The following is a 26246-nucleotide window of genomic DNA, read 5'->3' as shown; positions in this document are numbered from 1 at the left end:
ATGACTATTGACATTGTAGATTCACACTGAAGGCATCAAAACTATGAATTAACACATGTGGAAATATGTACTTAACAAAAAAAGTGTGAAACAACTGAAAATACGCCTTATATTCTACTTTCTTCAAAGTAGCCACCTTTTGCTCTGATTACTGCTTTGCACACTCTCTGCATTCTCTTGATGAGCTTCAAGAGGTCGTCACCTGAAATGGTCTTCACTTCACAGGTTTGCCCCGTCTGGTTTAATAAGTGGGATTTCTTGCCTTATAAATGGGGTTGGGACCATCAGTTGTGTTGTGCAGAAGTCACGTGGATACACAGCTGATAGTCCTACTGAATAGACTGTTAGAATGTGTATTATGGCAAGAAAAAAGCAGCTAAGTAAAGACAAATGAGTGGCCATCATTACTTTAACAAATGAAGGTCAGTCAGTCCAAACAATTGGGAAAACTTTGAAAGTGTCCCCAAGTGCAGTCGCTAAAACCATCAAGCGCAACAAAGACACTGGCTCAAATGAGGACTGTGCCAGGAAAGGAAGACCAAGAGTCACCTCTGCTGCAGAGGATAAGTTCATCCGAATCACCAGCCTCAGAAATCGCAGGTTAACAGCAGCTCAGATTAGAGACCAGGTCAATGTCACACACAGTTCTAGCAGCAGACACATCTCTAGAACAACTGTTCAGAGGAGACTGTGTGAATCAGGCCTTCATGGTAGAATAGCTGCTAGGAAAGCACTGCTAAGGACAGGCAACAAGCAGAAGAGACTTGTTTGGGCTAAAGAACACAAGGAGTGGACATTAGACCAGTGGAAATCTGTGCTTTGGTTTGATGAATCCAAATTTGATCTTTGGTTCCAAACAACGTGTCTTTGTGCGAAGCAGAAAAGGTGAAAGGACGGACTCTACATGCCTGGTTCCCACGTGAAGCATGGAGGAGGAGGTGTGATGGTGTGGGGGTGCTTTGCTGGTGACACTGTTGGGGATTTATTCAAAATTGAAGGCAGACTGAACCAGCATGGCTACCACAGCATCTTGCAGCAGCATGCTATTCCATCCGGTTTGCGTTAAGTTGGACCATCATCTATTTTTCAACAGAACAATGACCCCAAACACTCCTCCAGGCTGTGTAAGGGCTATTTGACCAAGAAGGAGAGTGATGGGGTGCTGCGCCAGATGACCTGACCTCCACAGTCACCGGACCTGAACCCAATTGAGATGGTTTGGGGTGAGCTGGACCTCAGAGTGAAGGCAAAAGGGCCAACAAGTGCTAAGCATCTCTGGGAACTCCTTCAAGACTGTTGGAAGACCATTTCAGGTGACTATCTCTTGAAGCTCATCAAGACAATGCCAAGACTGTGCAAAGCAGTATTCAAAGCAAAAGGTGCTACTTTGAAGAACCTAGAATATAAGGCATATTTTCAGTTGCTTCACACTTTTTTGTTAAGTATATAATTCCACATGTGTTCATTCATAGTTTTCATGCCTTCAGTGTGAATCTACAATTTTCATAGTCATGAAAATAAAGAAAACTCTTTGAATGAGAAGGTGTGTCCAAACTTTTGGTCTGTACTGTAGATTTTCTCTGTTATGCAGACGACACCCAGCTACATGTATCTGTACGACAGGACGACACAAACCCATCTATAAAACTCCAGGATTGTCTCATAGACATACAGACGTGGATGACTCTGAACTTTCTGATGCTTAACACAGAAAACACTCAGATCATGGTCCTCAGGCCAAAAGATATAAGAACCTAGACTCCAAACCTGGGCAGTAACACTTCAGTCCCTTGCACTACAGTAAGGAACCTAGGAGTCCTGTTTGACCAGGATTTATCACTGGATGAACATATTAAGCATATATGTAGAACAGCCTTCTTCCACCTTCGCAACATTAAGACAATTAGACAAATTATATCACGACAAGACTCTGAGAAACTTATCCACGCCTTTATAACCTCTAGGCTGGATTACTGTAACTCCTTACTGTCTGGATGTCCTAGTAAGTCCTTGAGAAGCCTTCAGCAGCACCGATACTGACTGGAACCAGACAACGTGATAATAGAACTCCTGTCTTCTCCCAGTGAAAAGTAGAATATATTTTAAAATACTTCTACTCACATACAAGGCCCTGAATAATCAGGCACCTTCTTACATTTGTGACTTAATCACTTTATATCAACTGAATAGACCGCTGTGCTCCCTGAACTCAGGTCTACTGGTTATTCCTAAAATTACTAGAAGTAGAATCGGTGGTAGAACATTTATCTACCAGGCTCCTCTCCTGTGGAACCAACTTCCGCTTTCAGTCAGACAGTCTGACTCTGTCTCTGCCTTTAAGGTGAGACTGAAAACCTACCTTTTTAACATAGACTATAGTCGAAGCTAGATCAGGTATGTCCTGATTAGAATAGTCTATCTTATGCTGCCATAGGCTTAGACTGCTGGGGGAATTTCCCATCATGCACTTAGAATGAGCACACAGACTTTGCACGAGCCGCACTTTCTCTACCCCGTCCTCGATTTCTCAACCCTCACCACTTACCCAATGTACCCCCATGAGATGTAGCTCAAAACTAACTGATGTTTAATCTCTTACAGTTCTGCTGACACCAGTGAACGACATGAGGTCAGGACAGGAAAGAAGACTCCGTCATCTTCAAGTCTCTGACCACAACGGTCTTCACTACAGGCTGTGACAAACCCAGTGATCCAGATGATCCTGGCATTTAAAGACTTTACACTTTTTACTGTTTGTCATTTTGTATTGTATGTTTTTGGTAACATCTACTGCACGTCTGTCCGTCCAGGGAGTGGATCCCTCACCTGTGCTTCTCCCTAAGGCTTCTACCCTTTTTCCTCACCCTGCTCTGAGGACAGAGGATGTTACCAACCCTGTGAAATCCCGTGACAGAAACTCTGTTTTGTAAACTGTGGCCTATACAAATAAAGATTGACTTATTTCACAGGCATCACAGTCATGACTGACTGGGAGGAAAACACCGGCGACTGCAGACAGCGTTTGTGCAACAGGAGAAGGATTCAGTCAAACTCTGGCTCCACTTTCTTGCAGCTCAGCTAAGTTTCACAAGGTTCTTCTGTGTCAACAAATCCTCATCTTGTTCATACCAGCATCAGTGTTTCATCACAGCTTTCAGGGCCCATTCAAAACACTACTATTGCACAAAGTAGCGACAACTCACAGTCGTTTGAAATACACATGGACCACAGAGTCACCGCTGGTCTCTGTGGCTGTAAAACACTGAACACTATCCCACCCTCACACTCAGCTTTAGCTACACTGATGTTACACACTGCATTAGTGCGTGTGTGTGCACGTGTGTGTGTGCATGTGTGTGTACCTTGTGTAGCAGCAGCTCATTGTTGACTCGTCCCACACCGACGCTGTCCCTCTCACACCAGCTGGAGGTCACTTCCTGTCACAAACAAACAAACAGAAACTGTTGACCTCTGACCTCATCATCACCATCATCGTCATCATCATCACCAGACCACAACTTCCTGTCAGAGGCTCGACTACAGAGCGACGACTCAGCACAGACCACCCTCTAATTCACTCACACATCTTTACTTTGACTATATATCACCTGACTTTCACTGTTAATGTTTAATCATTAAAAACTTTGGATTTCCTTTGCCACATGGGCATCACACACACACACACACACACACACTTATTATATTTTTTAAAGGCTGCATTAATGACATCATCCAGACTCAAAGTGAATCAGCTTCTTTACACTGACATCACATTTCCCAGCTTCTTCATTGCTTTCTGTGTTTTTTGCTCCACAACAAAAAGACACCATTTACAGACAAACACTCTTTGACAAACACTTCTCACCACTTTATTAACACAATCAAACTAAATCCATGTACCACAGACACACAAACTGCATGACTTTCTTTGACCCAAATCTCCCAAACGCATCACTTCCTGTATCAAACCCTCGCTGACGTACCGCTCTCTGCTGCAGAGCATGCAGCTCAGCATCCGTCTGTCGCAGCAGGAGGCGGAGCTTGTTGCCAATGACGTGGACTTTCTCTTTGGCCTCCACGCTGTCGCCACTCGTGGCCTCCAGGAGGAGCTGTGATGAAATCTCCTGCAGCGACAACACCTGACGCTGCCGAGTTCGCAGGTCGCCCTGCAGTTCCTGCAGCAGCCACAGGGGGGGGGGGGGGGGGACAGAGACACGTCATCACTGATTCAACTATTTATTATATATGGTTAATCTGACATTTTACATCACATTCCATCATGCTATTCCCACACAGATCCTTAGTTGATTCGCTGACTCACCATCAGAGCGTCTCTGTGACTCAGCAGATCACAGCCTGATGCAGCATCACTGACGTTAACGGCGTGAAGCTTCTTCTCAGCCTGAGCGAGCCACAGCAGCAGAGAGTGAAGACTCTCATGAAACTCCTGAACAAACAACAGGAGCAGGGTCAGAGGTCAAAGGTCACAGTCGAGCTGAGAGACAAGACTCCTCCCCCTGATCTTCTGACTAATGTGTGTGAGAAGTTTCTGTCTAAAACACCACATTTACAGCACTTTTTACTTTTCACCAACAAACCTAATTCATTTCTGAGTTTTTCACCTATTTACTGTCAAGCTCAAACAATTACTCCATCTCTACAAAAATCTTAAAACACATTCATCTGATGTTTCAGCTTCTTAAATGTGATTTTTTTCGACTTTCCTTAGTCCATCAAAAACAACATAAGACAAATAAGAGGTTTGACATGCACTGATCAACATTTTCTGACCAAACCTTTCCTCCATTCATCCAGAAAATAAATGATTGTGCAAATAATCTTCACTTACAGACCTATTTCACTGGGGAATTTCATGGTAAACATTAACAATCACAGGTAATAAATATGATTTTAAAGACTTTGACCATGAAAAGCCCTGCACTCATTTTCTTCATGTATGAATTGTGTGGCAAATACAATATTTACATATGTAAATCATACAAAAGAACTTCTCTGACAACAAAACAGTCCACACAGACATTCTGAGGCTTAACAGGAAGTCATATTTTCCCACATGTGAAAGACAAATCCATTCTAATAATCACACTTCTCTTCTCATTTCCATTCACAAACTGGGTCTGTGTTCGACTCGTCGTGTCTGACCTGACACTGCATCAGTGCCGTGTGCAGGCTCCACCCCCAGCTCTCCACGCCGACACACGCCTGAGTCCAGCCCGCGTTGGCCACGCTCAGCGCCTCCTGCAGGTCACTGCTGTCGCTGCTCGGAAGATGACGAGCGTTGATGTTGACGGAAATCATGAGACGTTTGTAGCTGCTGAAGGTTTTCTGCATCACCTGATCACAGCAGAGACACAGAGGGGGCGGAGCTTAGCTTCATAAAGTCACTTTCATTCTCAGTAAATTTACATTACTGACTCAGTTTTCACTTCATTTCTATATAATTGTAATTATTCTGGATTGAAACATGGTTCTTATGATGAAGAACATTAACAAAAGACACTTTTTCAGCACCTTCACTCTTTCACAACAACTTTCTAACATTTATTTCTTCTCCGAGCTCCAATTACTTTCAAACTACAATCTGAATTTAAAGTTTCCAGGTCAATAAAGCCTATATTTTCACCTTTTCATGCTACTTTCTGCAGAGACATGTTTATTATACAGTGAGTAACATTTCACCATCTTTTACGTTTACATTTCTACTCAGTCCTTAAAATGTACGTTCCCTATGTTTTGTCGACCTCTGAACCTTTTGCTACTGTGAAATACCACTTACATTTAACCGAATCAGATTATTTCTGTCACTGCACACGTCTCACATCATTTACTACAATTATTCACATGTTTTTTAGCTGTTTCTTTCCTCATACTTTACAAAACATCAGTGTTTCTTCTTTCTACAGAAAATAATCAAATAACAGTTCCTTCTGTGGCCGTTTAATGACCAACATCTGACAGTCAGCATGATAGAAAAACTCCTGTTACTGATTTTGAAACATGAAATTAGTCCATTTCACCACAACATTAACTCTTTTTGGTGTCTTTCTCATGAGCACATACAATAATAATAACACAATAACAGCGTCCACTCTCACCTTCAGCTTCCTCACGTTCTCCTCCACATCTCTGATGTCGGTGGACGTTGGGATTCTCTGCAGCTCGTCCAGCTCCTGCAGCAGCTGCTGCAGCCAGGAAGTGACATCACACAGGTCAGAATTCACCTTCTGCCACAGCACCGCGTCCTCACTGACGTCTGACGCGGCGTCCACTCTCTGAACCTGGAGCAGCTCCCAGCGCTGGATCACACCTGACCACACACACACAGACAGAGTGAGACATCACACACACACACACAGTGACACATCTCTCTGCAGAGAGGATCTCTGTGTCGTACCTGTGCTGCCATGTCGCTCGGCCACGCTGCTGGTAAGCCCCGCCTCCTCTGGCTCCTCCTCCTCGTCATTGAGCATCAGTTTGACTCTCTTCACGCTGTTGATGCTGCCGCTGCACTCTGACATCAGCTTCACCTGCACACACACACACACGTTACTACACCTGTGATGATGTGATAACAACATACACGCGTCCCTGTGTGTGTGAGTGTGTTCTTACGTAGCCCTGCTGGTGGTACGGTGTACTGCAGCTCCCTCTGGGCAGTCGTTTCCTGTGTGGAGAGTCGGGCTGGTGCCAGCTGGGCGTGTCTGTCATCGACTTCACTGAGAAAAGACGTTTAAAAACAACTCAGTATGTCAAATATAAAAGTCACTAAACTATAAACAAGGTTTTAAAAAAGACAACAGAGCACAAACAACATTTTCAGGATCATTAATCAACATTTTCAGGAGCTGAACTTCAGCATCTGACATTTAACAGCTCCTAGAAGCTACAAACTCTTTGTCTAACCTTTATATTTTATTTATTTTAACCATTATAAAGTCCTTACACTACATATATTACATTTACTGTCATTACAGAGCACAAAAACAAACATATACATAGACTACAATCAATGAAATTAGTCCCAAAACATTGGAAAATGATATATTCATTGATTTCTCAGGACAATGATTTGCCATTTGTGTACAAACACACAAACTCTTGCTTACGATCCACCAATAAAGAAAGGAAAAACAAAATACAGATAAAAAGGCCAAGAAATATAACAATACAAAATAAAAACATCACACACAGTTTGACCTCCCAGGCCACCATAGTCATGAACGTCCTGGTCTTACCAGACAGAGCGCTGAAGAAGGTGACGTCCTCGTCGTCCTCCTCGTGTGACGACCCCCCCACGTCCACCGTGTGGTCCCACTCCAGTGGGATAGAGTCCACGCTGACGGGGGTCTCCCTCCCCGACCGCTCCAGGGGAGGAGCCAGCAGGTGGCACATGACCTGACGTCCGCCCGAGACTCCGCCCACCGCTGGAACGTCTTCTTCTTCCTCCTTCCTCCTCCTCCTCATTTCTTTCCATGCAGACCCCTCGGTCAGATCCGGGTGTTCGTCCAGGTCTGTGTCCTGGTCTGACAGATCCTGGTCCTCCTCCAGGACCTGAACACAAACACAGGAGACGTCAACACTGTGATGTCCTCAAATACAACAACATTAGAGGAAATCCTTTCACGGTGTCTCCAAAAAATTCCACTCACTACATGAGACCAAAGTGACCTTTGAGCTTCAACCAACATGAATCCACTGATTTTTGAATCCAAGTGAACGTTTGGAACAATTTTCAAACCATTTGCTCCAAATGTTCTTAAGAAAACGCGTCAACAATCCAAAACAAATGATTGTTTGCTCTTTCTGCTCCTGAGATATGGTGACATCATAGAGGAGCAACCTTAACCTTCAAGTCCTAATATCCAAGTGAACATTTGGACCTACTCTGGAATGATTCAGTGGAGGAGTTTATGTGATATCTAAACCAAAGAAAGGTTAACATCTTAACCACCTCAATATAGTGAATCCAAGCTAACATTAGCACCACATTTGGATGGTTTTCATTCACAAACTTTAGCCTGATAGCCTAGCATAGCTTTGACCGCTGGGTTTGTGTGTGTCCCAAGAAATTCCTTGGAGGATTTTCCTGGGACACACACACACCCACTTCATTTAGTTTTTCAATACCACCAAGACTGTTGGTCACTTCAATGTAAACGTGAACTCCATGAAAGTGAACATTGACCTTTTAAAACTACAAACCACCAAAATAATAGTAATCAGTTGATCTTTGAGTCCTAATTAATGTTTTCACCAGTTTTATGAAGATTCCTTATGAAGGTTTTCCACAAATCACAGACTCAACAAAATGTAGATTTAGATGCAACCAAGACTTTGACTGTTGGTCACTTCAATCTAAACAAGAAATCCATGAATTCGAATGAACGTTTGGAGCTATTTCGCTAACATTTGCTCAAGGTACATGCTAACAAGACTGAAAGGGTTTTGTTGACCTCTCTAACCTTTAAAGAATAAAAATATAATATACAGTCATCGTTTCCTCTTTGAGTCCGTGTGAACGTTTGAAGCAGATAAAAGAAAAGCCCTCCAGGTGTTCTGGACATATCATTAAACACGTGAACAGACGACAGACAGAGGGCAGCACTGACCGGGCGTCTGTTGACCAGTCTGTGGTGGAAGCGAGCCACTCGACCGAACACCTCCTGACAGTACGAGTGAAGCTCCTCCAGCTCGTCCTCGATCAGCACGGCGTCCAGCGGAGCGCTCTTCTGGATCAGGTTCTCCCCGAACACGATGAGGGCGTCGATCTTGTTGGTGTTGAGGGTGATCTCCTGCTGGAAACCCTGAGGAGGGAGCAGCACGCCACCATCACACACACAAGATAATAACAACAACGATGATGATGATGAAGAAGTCAGACGTACGTTGAGCTGCCTCATCTTGTCCTCCACGTCGCTCTCAGAGAAATGCTCCACGTTGGTGAGCTGCAGGTCCATCTCTGTGAGCCACACCAGGATCCCCTCACGAGTTCCCTCAAAGTCTTCTCTCTGAGACGTGAAGTGCTGCAGAACCACAACAACGTGACGGTAAAAACACTGCTTTCATCTGGAAATAACACTTTGAAGCGTTTACATTCAGTTAAAAGTCAGAAATGTGCTTTATCTTCACTGTTAGACAGACTTTAACAACGGGAAACTGAAGTTTATAAACCACTCACTCTCCCACACCAAAGCCCATAGAGTAAACCAGTGATTTTAACATCACAGCACACAGGAGTTCACAGGAGTTGTTGATCCACTGCTGCCTCCATCACTGACTTACTATGTCTTACTTGCTAAAATTCGGCTTTTAAAATAATCACTTTAGACTTCACTCAGTGACACAAAGTGACCACACGAGGCAGCAGTAGACCAGCAGCTCCTGTGTCCCTGTGAGCTAAAATCACTGATTTCCTTTATGGCCTTTGGTGTGGGAGAGTGAGTGGTTTTACTAACTTCAATTTCCTGCAAATATGATAAACTGAGAATATACATAAAAAAAGTGAATTATCAGGTTTCTAATCTTTTATATAAAGACATCAAAAAAGTGTAAACTTAGAATCACAGATGTCATTTATGTGTTTTTTTCTCTTTCTGCTCTTTGACACTTTTGTGTTTTCTCGTGATTAAATGTTCTTCTTTAAAAATGTCAGGTGTGATAAAGAGCAAACACTGCTTCAATCTGACAAATTATTATCAAAGGTTACTTTCTTCTCTTCTTTATAAGGGGACGACTGTGGCGCTAAGATTCTTCAAATCTCAGCTCAGATCTTCAAATAAGACCATGAAAAGTGGGATTTCGTTCCATTTTAACACCATTAAATTTGACTTTTTGTCCTTCTCTTTATTTTTCTTCATGTGTGATTTAATTCTCTCGTTTTGTTTTTACTGAAGTTGGACACTTGTGTCCGTACACTCAGACTGTGATGAAATAAACTGACCCAAAACTGACCCAAATCCCAGCGAACTAGGGGCGGAGCCACAAGGACATGATTCTAATCTCACCAAACATTAACTTTAGTGTCTATAACGTACATTGTATTTTTACCTGTTTTACAGTCGTATTGTTCATATCTTCCTTTCACATAATGTGGAAATGCACCTTTATTATTTATTCTTATCTGACCTTCAGTCTGCGTAGAACGGCGCTGACTCTCCTCTGCAGCTCGTCCCACCTCTGGTTCCCCTGCTGCACCATCACCTTCAGCCTGCAGGAGGCGTCGGTGCGGTTCTCCCGGGCCAGACGTCGGTACTGTTTGTTGACGAGCTCCAGCTGCGTGAGACGCTCGTGGACCTGACGCTGAAAGGCCTGCAGGGGGCAGAGTCAGGGGGCGGAGTCAGAGCGTTTACTTTGTTATGGTTCAAACGGCGTGAGCGCGGTCGTCACGGTAACTCACCTCAAACTTCTTCAGCTCCTCCTTGGCGTTAGTGTAGAGGACGTCTGCAGAGTCCGGGGTCGACGCCGTCAGCTCTGCGTTTTTTAGCCAGTCCTCGAAACGAGAGAAGTCGTCGAGGAATTTACGCCAGAGACGCTGAGTTTCCTCGATCCTGACCACGACAACAACAACAACAACAAGATTTACATTCATTCAGTCAATAATCTGTTACCAAACATCAGTTATCTGGGATTAGCAATCAATAATCTGTTACCAAATATTAATTAATCTGTTACTAAACAGCAATTATCTGGGATTATCAATCAAGAATCAGTTGTCTAGTTATCTGGGATTATCGATCAACAATCTGTTACCAAACATCAATTATCTGGGATAATCAATCAATAATCTGTTACTAAACAGCAATTATCTGGGATTATCAATCAATAATCACTTATCTGGGATTATCGATTGATAATCTGTTACCAAATATCCATTATCTGGGATTATCAATCGAGAATCAGTTATCTGGGATTATCAATCAACAATCTGTGACCAAACATCAAGTTATCTGGGATTATCAATCCATAATATATTACCAAACATCAAGTTATCTGGGATTATCAATCCATAATATATTATCAAACATCAAGTTATCTGGGATTATCAATCAAGAATCAGTTATCTGGGATTTTTTAACCCTCCTGACTTCAATATCCAGCCCTAATCCTGAGCGACTGTGTTATTTTCTGGATTATGTCTGGATTATGTGCGTCACCTCATGCGTCTCTCTGTGGACATGGCGCAGATGTTCCTCCAGCGTCGCTCCAGACTTCTGCTCGTCTGCTGGACGGCGTCGTTCTCACAGTCGCTGCCTCCGCAGGCGTCGGCGTCGTGAAGCAGGACGTCGCAGAGCGTCAGCACGGACGCCACGCTCTCAGAGCGCTGCTCGATGTCACGCTGCACATCCTGAACACGTAATCCATCAATGTATGAATAAACTCATAAAATGGTCCATTTAGATGAAACATAATAATGATTCTTATTCCTCTGTAGTTTCCTCTGTTATATCTGTGTTTCCATGGCGACCAGTAAAAGTCTTTCCCTGCTGAGTCAGTCGTTCACTAATGGACTGGTTTCTTTCTCCTTTTTTGTTGTTGATGTTTTTTCCGTTTATTTTCTGTCTTAAATAAAAAGAGACTTTTGTCCACTTTGTTTCACAGATTTGACAGATTTCCGATTTTCACAGAATTCCTAATTTCATGCTTTATATCTTATGTTTTATGCTTTTAAACAGTTTCTTTGTGTCGAGATGAGAAATGTTTTGTTTCCACATTGAGACACTAAACACACAGGACCTTCACACGTGACATTATCCATAATAATTACTTTACTTTAATGTCACAACGCAGATTATTAAATGTGTCATTAAAAACAATCCAATACTGACTAAAGAGGGTTTTAGTTTAAAGTCATTTTCACTCTATTCTTTATTACATGTATCCATATACTATATTTTACTGTATTCATTGTCCATCCATCTTCTACCGCTTGTATTCAAAGGGCAATAGAAAATAATAATTAATACTGTATTCATTGTATCAGTATTAACTATTACTTACATCTAATGCCCTTTTTAAGACTTGAGTCTGTTTGATTTTGAAAACGTTGATTCTTCTGAAGCTTTAAAAGCAGTTTATTGTACATTTGTTTATTTTGGACTGATTTCTTTGGTTTCTTCTGTGTGTTTTTTTCTTGGACTTGGAATTACACCATTAGGGGGCGCTGTGATTAAAACATTTAGTAATATAAACTAATACGACTCAGTTTCACTAAATTAATTCTCAATTATTGAACTTTCTGCCTTCAACATCTGTTATTTTTCTTTATTTTAAAGTTGTTTTTCTTTCACTTCAAAAAAACACAAAAAAACAGGTTGTAAAATTCAATCTTTTCTTTCTCTGGTGATTTTTTTTGCTTCCACTTCAACTTTTTTTCTCCAGACGTCAATTTGTCAAAGCGTCTAAAGTCCACTCGTCTCCTGTCCGTCTGTCTGTGCTGCGTTTATCCTCTCTGAAGCTCAGTGACAGTTTGAATCAAACACTCGTTTCTTAAAGTTTCTCTAAAATCCTGAGGTTTTTCTCAACTTTAACCACGAGAACAAAGACTTTACCGTTTTATTCCTTCACGTTTTTACTGATATTATCTTTTATACCTGGTATAAAACTCTGTAAAGTTGACTTGACCTAAATCTGAATATAAAATCACTCTCTCTCTGACCTGCTGCTCCGTCAGCTTCCTCTGGATCTCGTCGCCGTGACAGTCGTCGTACACCAGCGGTTTGGCGAGCTCTGCCTCCACGCGGCACAACCACGTCCTCATGTTACTCATGTTCTTGTCCAGCTGCTGCACCGTCACCAGAGTCTCCTTCAGCTTCCTCACCCTGCAGCGACAAAGACACAAGTATGTTTCATTAGTGTGTTTCAGTCTAATCTCAGGGGTTAAATAGTGGAACAATATATAAAACACACATTATAAGTATCAGGATGAAGAAGAGAGCAGTTTAATCCAGGACGGTGATGGAAACGGTCGTGTTTAAAGTCTGAGATATTCTTAAATAAATCAACTAGTGTGAGTTGTGTGTTATAGGAATATATAAGTTTATACTTCTGCCAACTCCATCTCAAACATGTGACGAGATGTAAATATAAGGAAAAGAGACGTTTTTATGACAAACAGTGTCACACGTCAGTGTCTCCTCACTCTCTCACTTCCAAATTCTGGTGAATATTATCATATTTGATAAACCTGTGTGATAAACCCACGATGAAGGACTTTATCATGTCTTCTTACTCGTTTTCTGATGGAAAAAAGTGCATATTAAAGGTGAAGTAAGTAGTTTATAGTGCCATCTAGAGGAAAGGCCGAAATTTACAACAAAGAACTGCTCCTCTGCTCACCCCCTCCCTTCCCTGAGCGCTACGGTATCCTCAGCAGGTCAAATATCATCCTCGTCGTCTTTCTCCGTGTCAGCAGATGAGGTTCGTGAGGCGAGAGAGAGGGCGAGCTACCGCGGCCGTAGCAGACGTAGTGGAGAGAGAGGAGGCGGGACTTCAGCTACAAGTAAAGAGACGCTTGATTTGTTCTCTCGCGTTTGTCCTTACAGGCTCCGGTAGAAACATGGCGTCTCGCTGCTAACAGTGGCTATGCAACCACGGCCCGCGACCATGTTATTTTACATGACTTTTTGAAACACTACGAAAATGAAACAAAGAATATTATACAGCGACTAGACAATGCAGGAGCACATAATATGTATAAAAAAGTGGATTTTGGGTTATATAAACCCATAAATACTACACAGTGTCCCTTTAAATGACAGCTGCTCACGTCCTGCAGCTACGACTCTGTACGTATGTGAAACATCAAAGGACAGATGTTTGACTGAAATATTATTATTATTATTAGCTGGTGAAAACATAATGGAACAGAATAAGACTTTCAGGACAAGAACAGCGACGAGGAGAGGAAAATCTCTCAATACGACCTGTAACTAATGATTATTACTTTCATAATGGATTAATCCTGTTGATTTTCCTCCATCATATTCACATTTATCTGCTCACAGATCTATTTTGAGCAGAGGATTAATCCTCAGTTAAAGGATCAGGATCGTGAGGTCAGAGAGTTGAAGAGTGGGAGTGTCCACGTCCACAGTGACCATCACACACTCAGACTGTGGGAAAACAGACAGCATGTGACACACCACTCAAGCTTAGTTTGACCTACATGTGACCACATTCCAGCACCGTGACCTACATCACACACACACACACAGTCATGTGACTGAGAGGATTCCACCACAATCCACCAACAAGTGTGTGTGTGTGTGTGTGTGCGCACGCACTGTACATGAACTTTGGTCATGTGTCAGTGTTGCCGTGGTAAACACACAGACGGCCGCATCTTTATCAGTGGGCGGAGCCTGTGTCTCATCAACGACGGTCACAGATTAAAAAAAAAAAAAAAAGTGAGCCTCGAATTATATTTCTCTGATATATATATATATAACTACATACCTACACATGTAAAGTGTGTCACAAAACCTTTTATTTTTATTGTTTGCACATTTATATTCTTTCTCTCTCTATACACAGACATATATATATATATATATATTTATATAGTATACTATCATTGTATATTTATAACATAAATAAATATACTGTATATATAAAAACAGTGGAAGATTAGACATATGAATGTAACGCTTAACTTGACAGTACACTCACACTATAATCACAGTATGGTCATAGTTGTGTAATTTAAGGTTATATCATGGTAATAAAAACATGTTATAAGAGCTCAGTAATAACAATTAAAAACATAACGTGAGAGTAAATTTATGGTAATTATCCATTTTTATTCATGACACTAACAAGCTCTGTGTGTGTGTGTGTGTGTGTGTGTGTGTGTCTACACTACATGTGCAGACGTGGCAGTAGATGGTGGCAGAAGAACATCAGTGACGTCATAAACATGCTGCTGATGATGCTGCTATCACACACACACACACACACACACACACGCCTACACTGACATAGCCTGGCCCCTCCCCCTCCGTCTCTCCTCCTCTTGATCTCAACAAAATAACATCCACCCTGATCTGCTCCTCGTTTCACTCTCGTCTTCCTCCTCATCCTCACACCACACACACACACACACACACACGCTGCTGCTGCCATGACGACGATGAGGAGGAGGATGAGGAGGATGAAGGCTGTGGATGAGGAGCAGAGGTACTTACAGGCTGGTGAGGAGGCTCGTCCTCCACGACAGCTCAGCCGCTAACTAACCCCTCCCTCCAGCTGCAGTCCATCCACACCTCCTCCTCCTCCTCCTCTCTTCTCCTCTCTCCTCCTCCTCCTCCTCCTCATCCTCTCTCCTCCTGCACTTCTTCAAACATCCGGTTCAACTCTATATAAATAATCTTCTAAACTAATCTTAATATAATGAGAAAATACAAAAAATGTAAACGTCACAAGTCAGCGGCTCTTATTTTGAAAGCCAGGTTGAGAGGAAGTCTGGTCGGTTTTACTGTGTCAAATGTAAATTATAAAACTAAAGATGACGTAAAAAACACTTATTACTAACGACTAAAACTAAAGATGATATAAAAACAAGTATTTTATTTTGAAAGAATATGAATTTGTGTATTTATTTTTTACAGGAATTACAACTAAAAACTACCTAACATTATTTTATGTTAAATTAAACCACAGTGAAAAAAGTGGAACACATTATCAGTTCAGATTAGGTCCTGATGAGACCATTTAAATTGGTGAGCAGATTACAGGTGCAGATTACAGGTGCAGATTACACGTGCTGCTGTCCGTTAACTAACATGACTGTAAACAACAAAAAACCCCAGCAGGAAATCTGTGTCTGGAAAAAGTCCATCTGCTACCTACTTCCATTACACACACACACACACACACTAATTACATTAATAAATAACGTGTGTGTGTGTGTGTGTGTGCAGACTGCAGCAGGTGGAGGACGAGGAGAAGGAGCAGTAAACACACACACACACACCCACACCCACACACACACACACACACACACACACACACACACACACACACACACACAGGAGAGCGGGAGAAACTAAAGCAGTAAATCAGCGTCTCTGCAGGAGGAAACACATTAAAGTGTCAGAGTTCAGCTCCTGCAGCACAGACGTTTGTTCCTGTAAACGTTTGTCGTTCGCTTTTACTTTAGAAAAAAGAGCCACAAATCTGACGTTTGACACCTGGAGGAAAAACAAACTGAACCAGAGACACGTCTTTAAATGGTGTCTGTGTTAAATGATGTTTTTAGGATTAAGGTTTTTCTTTAAGTATTCTTATTTTTTACCATAATGTATTGCCTCTGATTGGCTGGAGGTCTTGTATTAAAAGGATATTTCAAATGGTTCTGACTCTTCAGGGCTGTTTTTTCCACTAAACCAGCCTGAAACTGTGAAATCTTTATTTATTTATTAAGATTTAACCTTTATTTAACCAGGAATAAAAGGATTGAAAATCTCTTTTGAAAGAGTGTCGCAGCCAAAACATGTTAACTGCTTTGTTTCTTCACTGTTAGACAGATTGTTCCAACAGGAAGCTCAGGTTTACAAATGGTTCACTCTCACACACCAAAGCCCAGAGAGAAAATCAGTGATTTTAACATCACAGCACACAGGAGTTCACAGGAGTTGTTGATCCACTGCTGCCTCCATCACTAACTTACAATGACTGTTTTTGTATTATTCGGCATTATACCTCAGTGACACAAAGTGACCACACGAGGCAGCAGTAGACCAGCAGCTCCTGTGTCCCTGTGAGCTAAAATCACAGATTTTCTCTATGGGCTTTGGTGGGGGAGAGTGAGTGGTGAAGAATCATCATCTAATGTAAAGTTAAAGTGATGAACATGTTCTTCAGCATCTGTGTCTCTATTTGAAAACAAGCATTTGAACCATCACTTAAACTGATTAACTTAGGTCTTATATCATGTATGATAATAACACAGGACATGAGCTCAGGTGTCACATCACTCTGTCTCTCAGAGTAACTCAGTGTCATCATCGCCATGACGACCACATTCACCGCCTCTCAAAAAGAGAGTCTGTCACACTTCATCTCTTTAATGTCAGCATTTAACCGTCGCATCCAAACGACTGTAACTCAGCAGCACAAACGCGTGCACACAGACCAGGTGGAGACGAGAGGACGAGGACAGAGGGACAGACAACGACAATGAGGGAGGATGGCCCAGGCCCGAGGCTGAGGCTGAGGCTGACGCTGAGGCTGAGGCACAAAGGCTAACGTCAGCAGACGGCAGCTGCTGGACCGAGCCAGGTTTGTTTTGGGGGACAAAGACGAGCGGCGACACAGTGTCAACGCGTCTAATCCCCCTGATCTGATCTGAGGCGAGACGCAGACAAAGAGACGTGGACGAGTGTGACATCAGTGCTTATTCAAACATGTGACACACTCCTGTCTCACTGCAGGACTGTGACAACATCCAGATAATGATTCTGTTCTGGACCAGAGTAAGCGGTGTGGGACGGTCGGGGTGGTCAGGGTGGTCAGGGTGTCGCGTTCAATGTCGTCGCAGCAGTACGACGTCACGCTACATGGCCCCGCCCCCCACCAAGGACCAGTCTAAACGAAAGCCTGACCCTGGACTTCATTGTGGTCTTGACTAGAGCTGAAACTGTTGATTATTTTCTCGATTAATCGATGAATCGATTGGTCCATAAAATGTCATAAAATCAAAGCTGTCAAAGCTGGAAATGATGATGTTCTCGAACGTCTTGTTTTGTTCACAAACCAAAATGATTTATTTGTTATGTGGAGCAAAGAAACCAAGAAAATATTCACATTTAAGAAGATGAAACAATCAGAAATCTTGTTTTAATAATGAAAAAAGCTTCAAACCGATTATAGATTATCAAAATAGTTGGCGATTAATTTAGTAAACGATTAATAATCAATTCATGGATTAATCGTTTCAGCTAAATTAATCGTCAACTATGTTGATAATCAATAATCGGTTTGAGGCTTTTTTTCATGACTTCTTAAATGTGAATAATTCCTTCGTTTCTATTCTTCCTTTTATTATTTATCTATATCTAGAAATAATTCAAATGAATCATTTTGGTTTGTAGACAAAACAACACATTCGAGAACATCGTCATTTCCAGGTTTGGAAAGTTTTCCGACATTTTATGGACCAAACGATTCATCGATGAATCGAGAAAACAAAACGACAGATTAATCTATTATGAAAACAATGGTTAGTTGCAGCTCTGGTCTTGACAACAGCTTTGTCTCAGAGTTAAGAAGAGGACAACACAGTGAAAAAGAAGCTGTGAGCGGTGGAGACCAGAGAATCACTCCTGCTCTTTGTCACGCTGTGATGACAAAGTGACTGGACTGATTCTGACCGTTGGTCTGAAGCTGAACGTTGACGGTGACAGTTTTTACAGTTTTCCTGAGTGACAGCTGCACATTCCACCACAGCGGTGGAGGCTCGTGCCTCAGCAGCCTCTCATTAACAGGCTTAACCTCATTATACTGATCAGTCCCTGAGGACCAGGAGGAGGAGGAGGAGGAGGAGGTCCATCTACACTCATGTCCCTCTTCTGTTGTTAAAGACAGAAGTCTGAACCAACGACCTGTCAGCTATGACACTGAGCTTCATCCCAAACAGTTTTGGCTCATAGTTATTGTACATGTTGACCTCATTAACAGGCTGTGTTCACTGTAAGAGCTCAGGACAGTTTGGAGGTTTCATTCTTCTGTCAGTGGAACCAGGTCACTCACAAACGAAGCAGTCACCATCATTTATTGCGATATGAGGAGACTCATCTGTTAAATTCTACGTCAGTTAAAGTCGACAAGATCTACATAAACGTGACAAAGACAGTCTCAAAAAGATGATGATCATATTCTCAGATGTTAAAGGGAACTGAACCTCTGCAAAGGTCACAAAACTCCAAGGAAAGTGAAAGTGAAGGTAACATTTCACACCATCAACACTTTTTTATTTTGCCTTAAACTCAGTCCAGAACCAGATCTGTGCTTTAGAACTTTATTGGAACAGTCCAAGATCATAAAATGATGAGACTGATCCCTTAATATTTGTTTTTTCCTGCAAGTAATTCGGTCCATCTTCAATTTACAAGCAAAATTGTTTTCTAACTGAAATTCAAATCAAGACCTTGTGAGAGTTAAATCAAGCTGATTTCGTCCTCATCCACAAACACCAGCATCAGAAGAATCTCAAATCAAACAGAGTAGACACTTTCTCCTGGTTTAAATCCTCTCGTCTCTGCTCTCATGATGTAGATGACGAGGAAAGTGGAGCTTTTTCAGGAGCTTCACTTTCACTCTGGATTAATAAAAACCTGATATCGCTCTAATATCATCTGCTCTGAGCTCGTCTGCTTTAATCTGCATTAGGAGAACATCTGCGTCTACAAGCTGAACGTGTTTCAGTCTGAAAACTGAACACTTTCAAGACTCAAACTGGACTTAAAACATGTTGAAGAAGCAAAGCAAAAGATGTCTCATGAGGACTTTGTGTCCACTTGATAAAAACAGGAAGTGTGTGTGACTCTCAGTTGTTACCTGGCCTCGATGTGGTGGAACAGATGCTGCCAGCGGTCGTTGACGTCCTTCAGCTTGTCGTTGATCTCCGTCTCCTTGGTCTTGTTGCTGGCGGTGATCAGCTGTTCTCCGAGCTGCTTCAGGTGTGTTTTATTCTCACTGAAGAGGTTGATCTCCTCCATACAGTCCTGATTAAAGAGCAGGAGAGAGAGAAAGTTAACATTTACTATTAAAAATAACATCTCGACACAATAAAGTGACAACACTTCACTTCTGTAAAGCTGCTTTCAATGAAAACCACTTGTCAGTCAGTCTGCTGCTGGACATAGAGAACAGCTCATTATTTGGCAGTCGATCTGTTTAGAACTCTGCAAGTCTGTTTGTTCATGTTTCAAAAGCTCACTATTTTGCAGGCAGTCTCTTGGTGGACGTACAGAACAGGTTATTATTTGGCAGTCAGTCAGTCTGATGCTGGATATATTGAAGAGCTCACTATTTGGCAGTCAGACTCTTGTTGGACGTCTAGAGCAACTCATTATTTGGCAGTCAGTCTGATGCCAGATTTATGGAACAGCTCATTACTTGGCAGTCAATGTGTTTGTTGGAGATATGTAACAGCTCACTATTCAGCAGTCAATGTGTTTGTTGGAGATATGTAACAGCTCACTATTCAGCAGCCAGTCTGTTGAATGATGTTAAGAATAGCTCATTATTTGGCAGTCCGTCTGATCCTGGATCTATAATACACTTCACTATTTGGCAGTCAGGTCAGTTGGTGGATGTCTAGAATAACTCATTATCTGGCAGTCAGTCTTGATGGATTTGGCAAACAGCTCATTATTTGGCACTCAATGTGTGTTGGAGGTATGGAACAGCTCACTATTCGGCAGTCAGTCTGTTGATGAATGTTTAGACCTGCTCATTATCCGGCAGTCGGTCTCTGCTGCCTACTCTCACTACAGATTACAATATCATCTGCATATACGTGAAGATTAATGTCCGTAAATGTCTCTCTAGACAGTTTTTTTAGGTCATTTACAGTGAACCAGTGGACAAATGTCTCCATGAGTGAGTTTGCCAATAAAGTGGGATAAAAATGTGTGAAATTTTGTCCTAAAGCAAACAAAAAAACAACTTTTTCTTCCTCTAAAAGCAACATTTTGAAATTTCCTAACTTGGAAGTTTTCCAGAAACAAACAAAGCTCCAGTGGAGACAAAAACACTACATTTAAAGCTGTGAGACTTGACAAGATTTAAAACCTCTGCCTGGGCAATTAGTTGTGTGTGTGTGGGGGGGGGGGAGGGGGTCAGGAGGACTGCCCCCCCCCCCACCTGCACACACACACACACACACACACACACACACACAGAGGAACAAATGAAACGGCCCAGCGTTGGACACAAAACAAACCAGCGTGGTTCTAACAGCTGTCGTCCTCTCAACACTCAGGCGGGAATTCACTGTTTTATTTTGAAAAGCTCGGACCTCAGGACGGAAGAATCACATGACTCAGCAACTTCAGTATCTGACAGTGTGTGTGTGTGTGTGTGTGTCCTGGCTGCGTCTTCTCACCTTCTTGAGCTTCTCCACCATCTCCTCGATGTTGAGCTCAGAGTGGTTCTCCACCTTGTTCTCCATGAGCGTCAGCCACTCACACAGCTCCTTGTTCTTCTCGTTGAAGATGATCCAGGCGTTGAGGCGGTCGGCGATCTCCTGTTTACGCAGAGACACCTGCAACAAAACAGAAGAACGACGACGTTAAAGCAGACATTTTACCACCGTCGCTTTAGGTTAAAAAACCAAGGAGGACGCCCCAAAAATGACAGAAAGTCCTGAAACAAGGTTAAAACTATACTTTTACTTTTAAAGGTTTTTCAAAACAAGGAAAACACAGACTATCCCTGTCGTAAACAAACGAAAGACTTTCACAGATGCAGAGAACACAGTGTTAGCAGTTAGCAGCAGGAGAAAACAGAAGGATGTTTGTGTGTTTTTCTTCTGTTTCCCTGTTGTTTTAGTCGTAAACTGCTGCTCTGAGGACGTTTACACACGGAAAAACCTTTTAAGAACCGTTACAGAAAACGATTTGACCTAGAGAGCAAAAAAATAAACGTTTCTACAGCAAAACTAAATGATTAAAAGTGAGAGTGAGGCGACTGATCCCTGCCCCAAAACTCACTTTAATACTAAGTCTGCTCATTTCAACTTTTCTCCTCTGTGTGTGTGTGTGTGTGTGTGTGTGTGTGTGTGTGTGTGTTACCATCTGTTGCTTCTTTAACACAATGACACACACACTCATCAACCCCCAACACACACACAGTCTGGTTTCCATGACTACAGAGGACATTACATTGACTTACTCTCACCTTAACCATAACTCAGTACTAACCTCAACCTTTAAAAAATAGAAAATCCTAATTTTAAGGGTTGAAATGTAGTAATTTAACACACTATTTAGCTGTTTTATGACTAAACACCATATTAAGGTTGTCCTGTCCGTGACCTCACTGAACATGTTTAATATTAGAATTCATGCTGTGACGACTTGATTTTTGTCCCCACACACACACACCGTGACACACTGACCTGTCGGTGTCTTTAGTCGCTCTTTAAAGACTCATGAAGATTTACTAACTTAACTCCTCATTAACGGCTTAAAGCAGAAACACACACACACACATACACACGCACACATTTTGTCATGTTTGTTTTTATCAAACAAACAGAACAAAACTACTGTTTTCTAAGCCTTTTCCCGTCAGAATAAACTCTTAAACTCTGGATAAAAATAATACAAATACACACAAACACACTTAATAAATACAAACACACACTAACAGAGTTTGAGCTGTGGGTGAAGTCAGAGAGTGACGTGTTCTGACTTAGTTTATGGTTGAGTCGACTCTGTCACTTCCAGTAAAAACACATCGATGAAGGAGCAAAGTTCAGGAAAATGAAGACACAGAGAAGTCTTTCAATCACATTTGTTTACAAACGACCTCACAAATCCGACTGAAATGTTCCTTAAAACGAGTTAAAACTGGACAAAATGTAGGATTTTTACATTTTACATACAAAAGAAAATCATTCATGTAAGAAATCTGTCTTTCTTTTCTCGATATAATAATATTTTTTACCTCACAATTACACACACTAATCTGTGAAAGTGAATTTTACTGTTGTATTTAACACACAACCTCTATTAAAAACACAAACCAGGCACACAAGCAGGTGGAGTTTCATGAAAACACTAATTTTACTGTCATTTTTAACATTTTACACATTCTTTGGGTAGTGTATGAGTATTTTTCTAGTGAAAAACTTGCTGATAAAGTATTAGTGTTTTAGACGGATATATGGACAGATAAATGTGTTTTATTGACACCAAAAATGACTGTTTCACAGATCCTTTTCCTAGATTTAAAGTCATTTTTTTGCAGTGCAGGACACAGAGAATATGTGTGTCATCAGCAGGTGCAGACTGACCTTCAGACAAAGCTCCTCCCACTGACAGCGCAGGTGTTCCACCTGCTCGTGCAGCAGCAGGACGTCGTCAGCGATGATGTACTGAGACAGATCCGTCTTCATGGTGCTCAGCTCCGTCAGGCTCTGGGCCCAGTCCACCAGGGAGTCCTCGTTCTCCTGCATACCATAACACACACACACACACACACACACACAGTCAGTCAGTGTGACCCACTCTCTCTCAGTCACTGTGAAACCCCAGTGTCTGTCTGTCTCTGTGCCCCGCCCACTTTCCCTCTGTCTGTCTGTCGTCCTCTCCGCCCACAGGGAGGATTAAGGCCTCAGGGCGGGGGAGGGGGAGGATCATAAAGGCTGTGACGGACAGGTCAGAGAGGATGAGCCACGAGTCAAACCTGTTCCTAACTTGACTTTGTTCACAGTTTAATCCCAGGTTAGAACTGGGTTTTATTTGAGTGTTTATTTATCCTTTATTTAGCCAGGAGCTGTGGTCGTACAGGGAGCTCTGGTCAGGAATGACTTTAATCCACATTCACTGCAACAAGCGGACATTTTCAGAACTGATTAATGGAGTCTATTTCCCAAACCTGGAAATCTCAAATGTCTTGTTTTTGTCTACAAACACAAAATGATTCACTTTTAATTATTTCTTTGTTCATATGGAGCAAAGAAACCAGAAAATATTTGCACTTAAAAAGCTGAAAAATCACAGAAAAAAACCTGAAAACCCACAGAACTTTTATTTTTTTCTTCTACATGCTTTTATTTTGCATCTATTTCAATTAAAGTACGTCATTTCATAAAGATTACCAAGTGTTAAAATAAGAGCAGCAACCTTGATTGTTAGTTTGTTCTGTTTTTTATTAGTTTGTCCTATTTATTTTTGTTTATTATTGGTTTGTGACAATGCAGCTTCTGTGGAAGTGGAGATTAATGCAAATGATCAGTGACAAAAAACTGTATTTTATGGTGTTAAAAAGTTAAAACACACATTAAAATACACTCAAACTGATGAATCGATGATCTAAATCTATTCGATTTTCTTAGCAGAGTTCACCATTTTCAGGTACAACACTGCTGTCACTCTCCCACACCAAAGTCCATAGAGTAAATCAGTGATTTTAACATCACAGCACACAGGAGTTCACAGGAGTTGTTGATCCACTGCTGCCTCCATCACTAACTTACAATGACTGATTTTAGTGAATTCAGCTTTTGAAAATCTTCATTTGGATTAACCTCAGTGACACAAAGTGACCACACGAGGCAGCAGTAGACCAGCAGCTCCTGTGTCCCTGTGAGCTAAAATCACTGATTTTCTCTATGGGCTTTGGTGTGGGAGAGTGAGTGAATGCAAAAAGTGAGATAAAGACGTGAACACATTCTTAAGACATCATAGATTTACTCTAGTATAGATTTAATGAGGAGAGCATCTTTGTTGAGTAAACTAAAGTGAGTTCCCGTGGGTTAAAACATACCATGTTGAATTTCTCTGCGCTCAGCAGCTCGTCGTCGCTCTCTGGCAGCGACTGGTTCAGTCTGCTCTTGATCTCCTTCAGTTGCAGCATGCTGTCTGCTAGTCCTGCGTCACACCACTCCCACTTCTGACAAATAACAACAACAACAAATCATCATCTCATTGATCAGATGGATCAAAACAAACACTCAGAGACGCCCTGAACTCGTACACTGTCGTTCATTAGAGCTGATTGGATTACAGACACGTCCATTGTCATATATATATATATATATGTATATAATTTCCTCTTATTTCTTTAAAAAATAACGTAAAATTTGAAAAGTTTATCATTTGTAGCACTCAAATATAGACGTAAAGATGTCATAAATGGAGATTTTGTGTTTGCAGAGTGAATGTTGGGTTTTATTTGAGCGTAAAATTGCTCTTAAAAGGGATTTTAATTGTGGTTTTAATGATTCATTTATGACATGGAGCAAAGAAACCAGGAAATATTCACTTTTAAGAAGCTGGAAAAAATTCCGAGAACATGTTTTAACTGTTAAAGAAACATGAAAACTAATTCATTTATCAATAAAAAGCTTAGTCATTAAAGAAATTATTAGTTTTAGGCCTAATAAAGATTTGTTTCTGCATTAGTGACTGTGTCTGATAATGTTATTTTGGTCTCTCCTGAAATGATTTAGATTTAGTTTAAATATTATGAAATATTCACATTTAAGAAGCTGAAAAATGACAGAAACACGAAAATATTCACATTTAAGAAGCTGAAAAATGACAGAAACACGAAAATATTCACATTTAAGAAGCTGAAAAATGACAGAAACGTGAAAATATTCACATTTAAGAAGCTGAAAAATCAAAGAAACAACTTTAATCTGAAAAACATTTGTAACTTGATGTCAAGTGTTTAAAGAGATAAACCAATAAAACTCTGATTACCTGGACGACGTCCTGCGTCAGTTCCAGCCTGTGTCTCAGCAGACCTCTCAGGTCGTCCCACTCCTCCTGCAGCGTCCCCAGATCCTCCTGCAGCAGCGTCTGCGTCTCCTCGTCGGCCATGGAGAAGAGCTGCCGGCCGACCTCCAGCGTGTGGACGAAGCTGCTCTGGTGTCTCTGGAAGAGCAGCTCAGTGTGCTGAAGGTGGAGGTGAAGGTGGAGGAGGAGACACCAAAGTCAGAGGAGGACGGACAACAACAACATCATCTTATAAACCAGTGAGACGAGGTCAGGACACAGGTGAGGGAAATCTCCTCACTCCTCTGTCGAGCTGATCAAGTCTGCTTTGTTTCAATTGTGATGTAAATACAATCAGTTTCCTCTGTGTCTTCATCTTAATCTGCTCTTAATCTGAATAAACAACCAAAGATGCTTTTGTTGTGTTTTTTCAAACCTCGTCACTCTCCCACACCAAAGTCCATAGAGAAAATCAGTGATTTTAACATCACAGGGACACAGGAGCTGCTGGTCTACTGCTGCCTCGTGTGGTCACTTTGTGTCACCGATGTATGTCTAAATGAAATACTTTAAAAGCCGAATTGACAAAATCAGTCATTGTAAGTTAGTGATGGAGGCAGCAGTGGATCAACAACTCCTGTGAACTCCTGTGTGCTGTGTTAAAATCACTGATTTTCTCTATGGACTTTGGTGTGGGAGAGTGAGTGGTTTACAAACTTCAGTTTCCTGTGAGATAAAGACGTGAACATGTTCTTAAGACGCTGTAGAAGGTGA

At 41.6% G+C, this 26246-nt stretch overlaps 1 protein-coding gene across 1 annotated transcript in view; it reads right to left on the bottom strand.

The window, feature by feature from the left end:
* Window positions 1-26246, bottom strand: part of LOC310929336 (nesprin-2-like) — a gene marked incomplete at its 5' end in the record, with an annotated part of 50174 nt that overhangs the window by 2923 nt on the left and 21005 nt on the right. Inside the window, 19 exons of the mRNA XM_083892058.1 lie at window positions 3363-3437; window positions 3984-4175; window positions 4322-4447; window positions 5164-5355; window positions 6117-6328; window positions 6416-6548; window positions 6634-6737; window positions 7257-7572; window positions 8631-8825; window positions 8907-9044; window positions 10147-10329; window positions 10418-10568; window positions 11175-11365; window positions 12677-12839; window positions 19576-19742; window positions 21128-21286; window positions 23042-23197; window positions 24517-24642; window positions 25458-25652. Of these exons, the coding sequence (XP_083748184.1) occupies window positions 3363-3437; window positions 3984-4175; window positions 4322-4447; window positions 5164-5355; window positions 6117-6328; window positions 6416-6548; window positions 6634-6737; window positions 7257-7572; window positions 8631-8825; window positions 8907-9044; window positions 10147-10329; window positions 10418-10568; window positions 11175-11365; window positions 12677-12839; window positions 19576-19742; window positions 21128-21286; window positions 23042-23197; window positions 24517-24642; window positions 25458-25652 (3174 nt within the window). The remainder of the gene's footprint in view (window positions 1-3362; window positions 3438-3983; window positions 4176-4321; window positions 4448-5163; window positions 5356-6116; window positions 6329-6415; window positions 6549-6633; window positions 6738-7256; window positions 7573-8630; window positions 8826-8906; window positions 9045-10146; window positions 10330-10417; window positions 10569-11174; window positions 11366-12676; window positions 12840-19575; window positions 19743-21127; window positions 21287-23041; window positions 23198-24516; window positions 24643-25457; window positions 25653-26246) is intronic.

This window comes from Microchirus variegatus (genome assembly GCF_963457635.1).
Source record: "Microchirus variegatus genome assembly, chromosome: 7".
NCBI lineage: Eukaryota > Metazoa > Chordata > Actinopteri > Pleuronectiformes > Soleidae > Microchirus > Microchirus variegatus.
The sequence above is the reverse complement of the archived record's forward strand: the minus strand, read 5'-3'. Positions and strand labels throughout refer to the sequence as shown.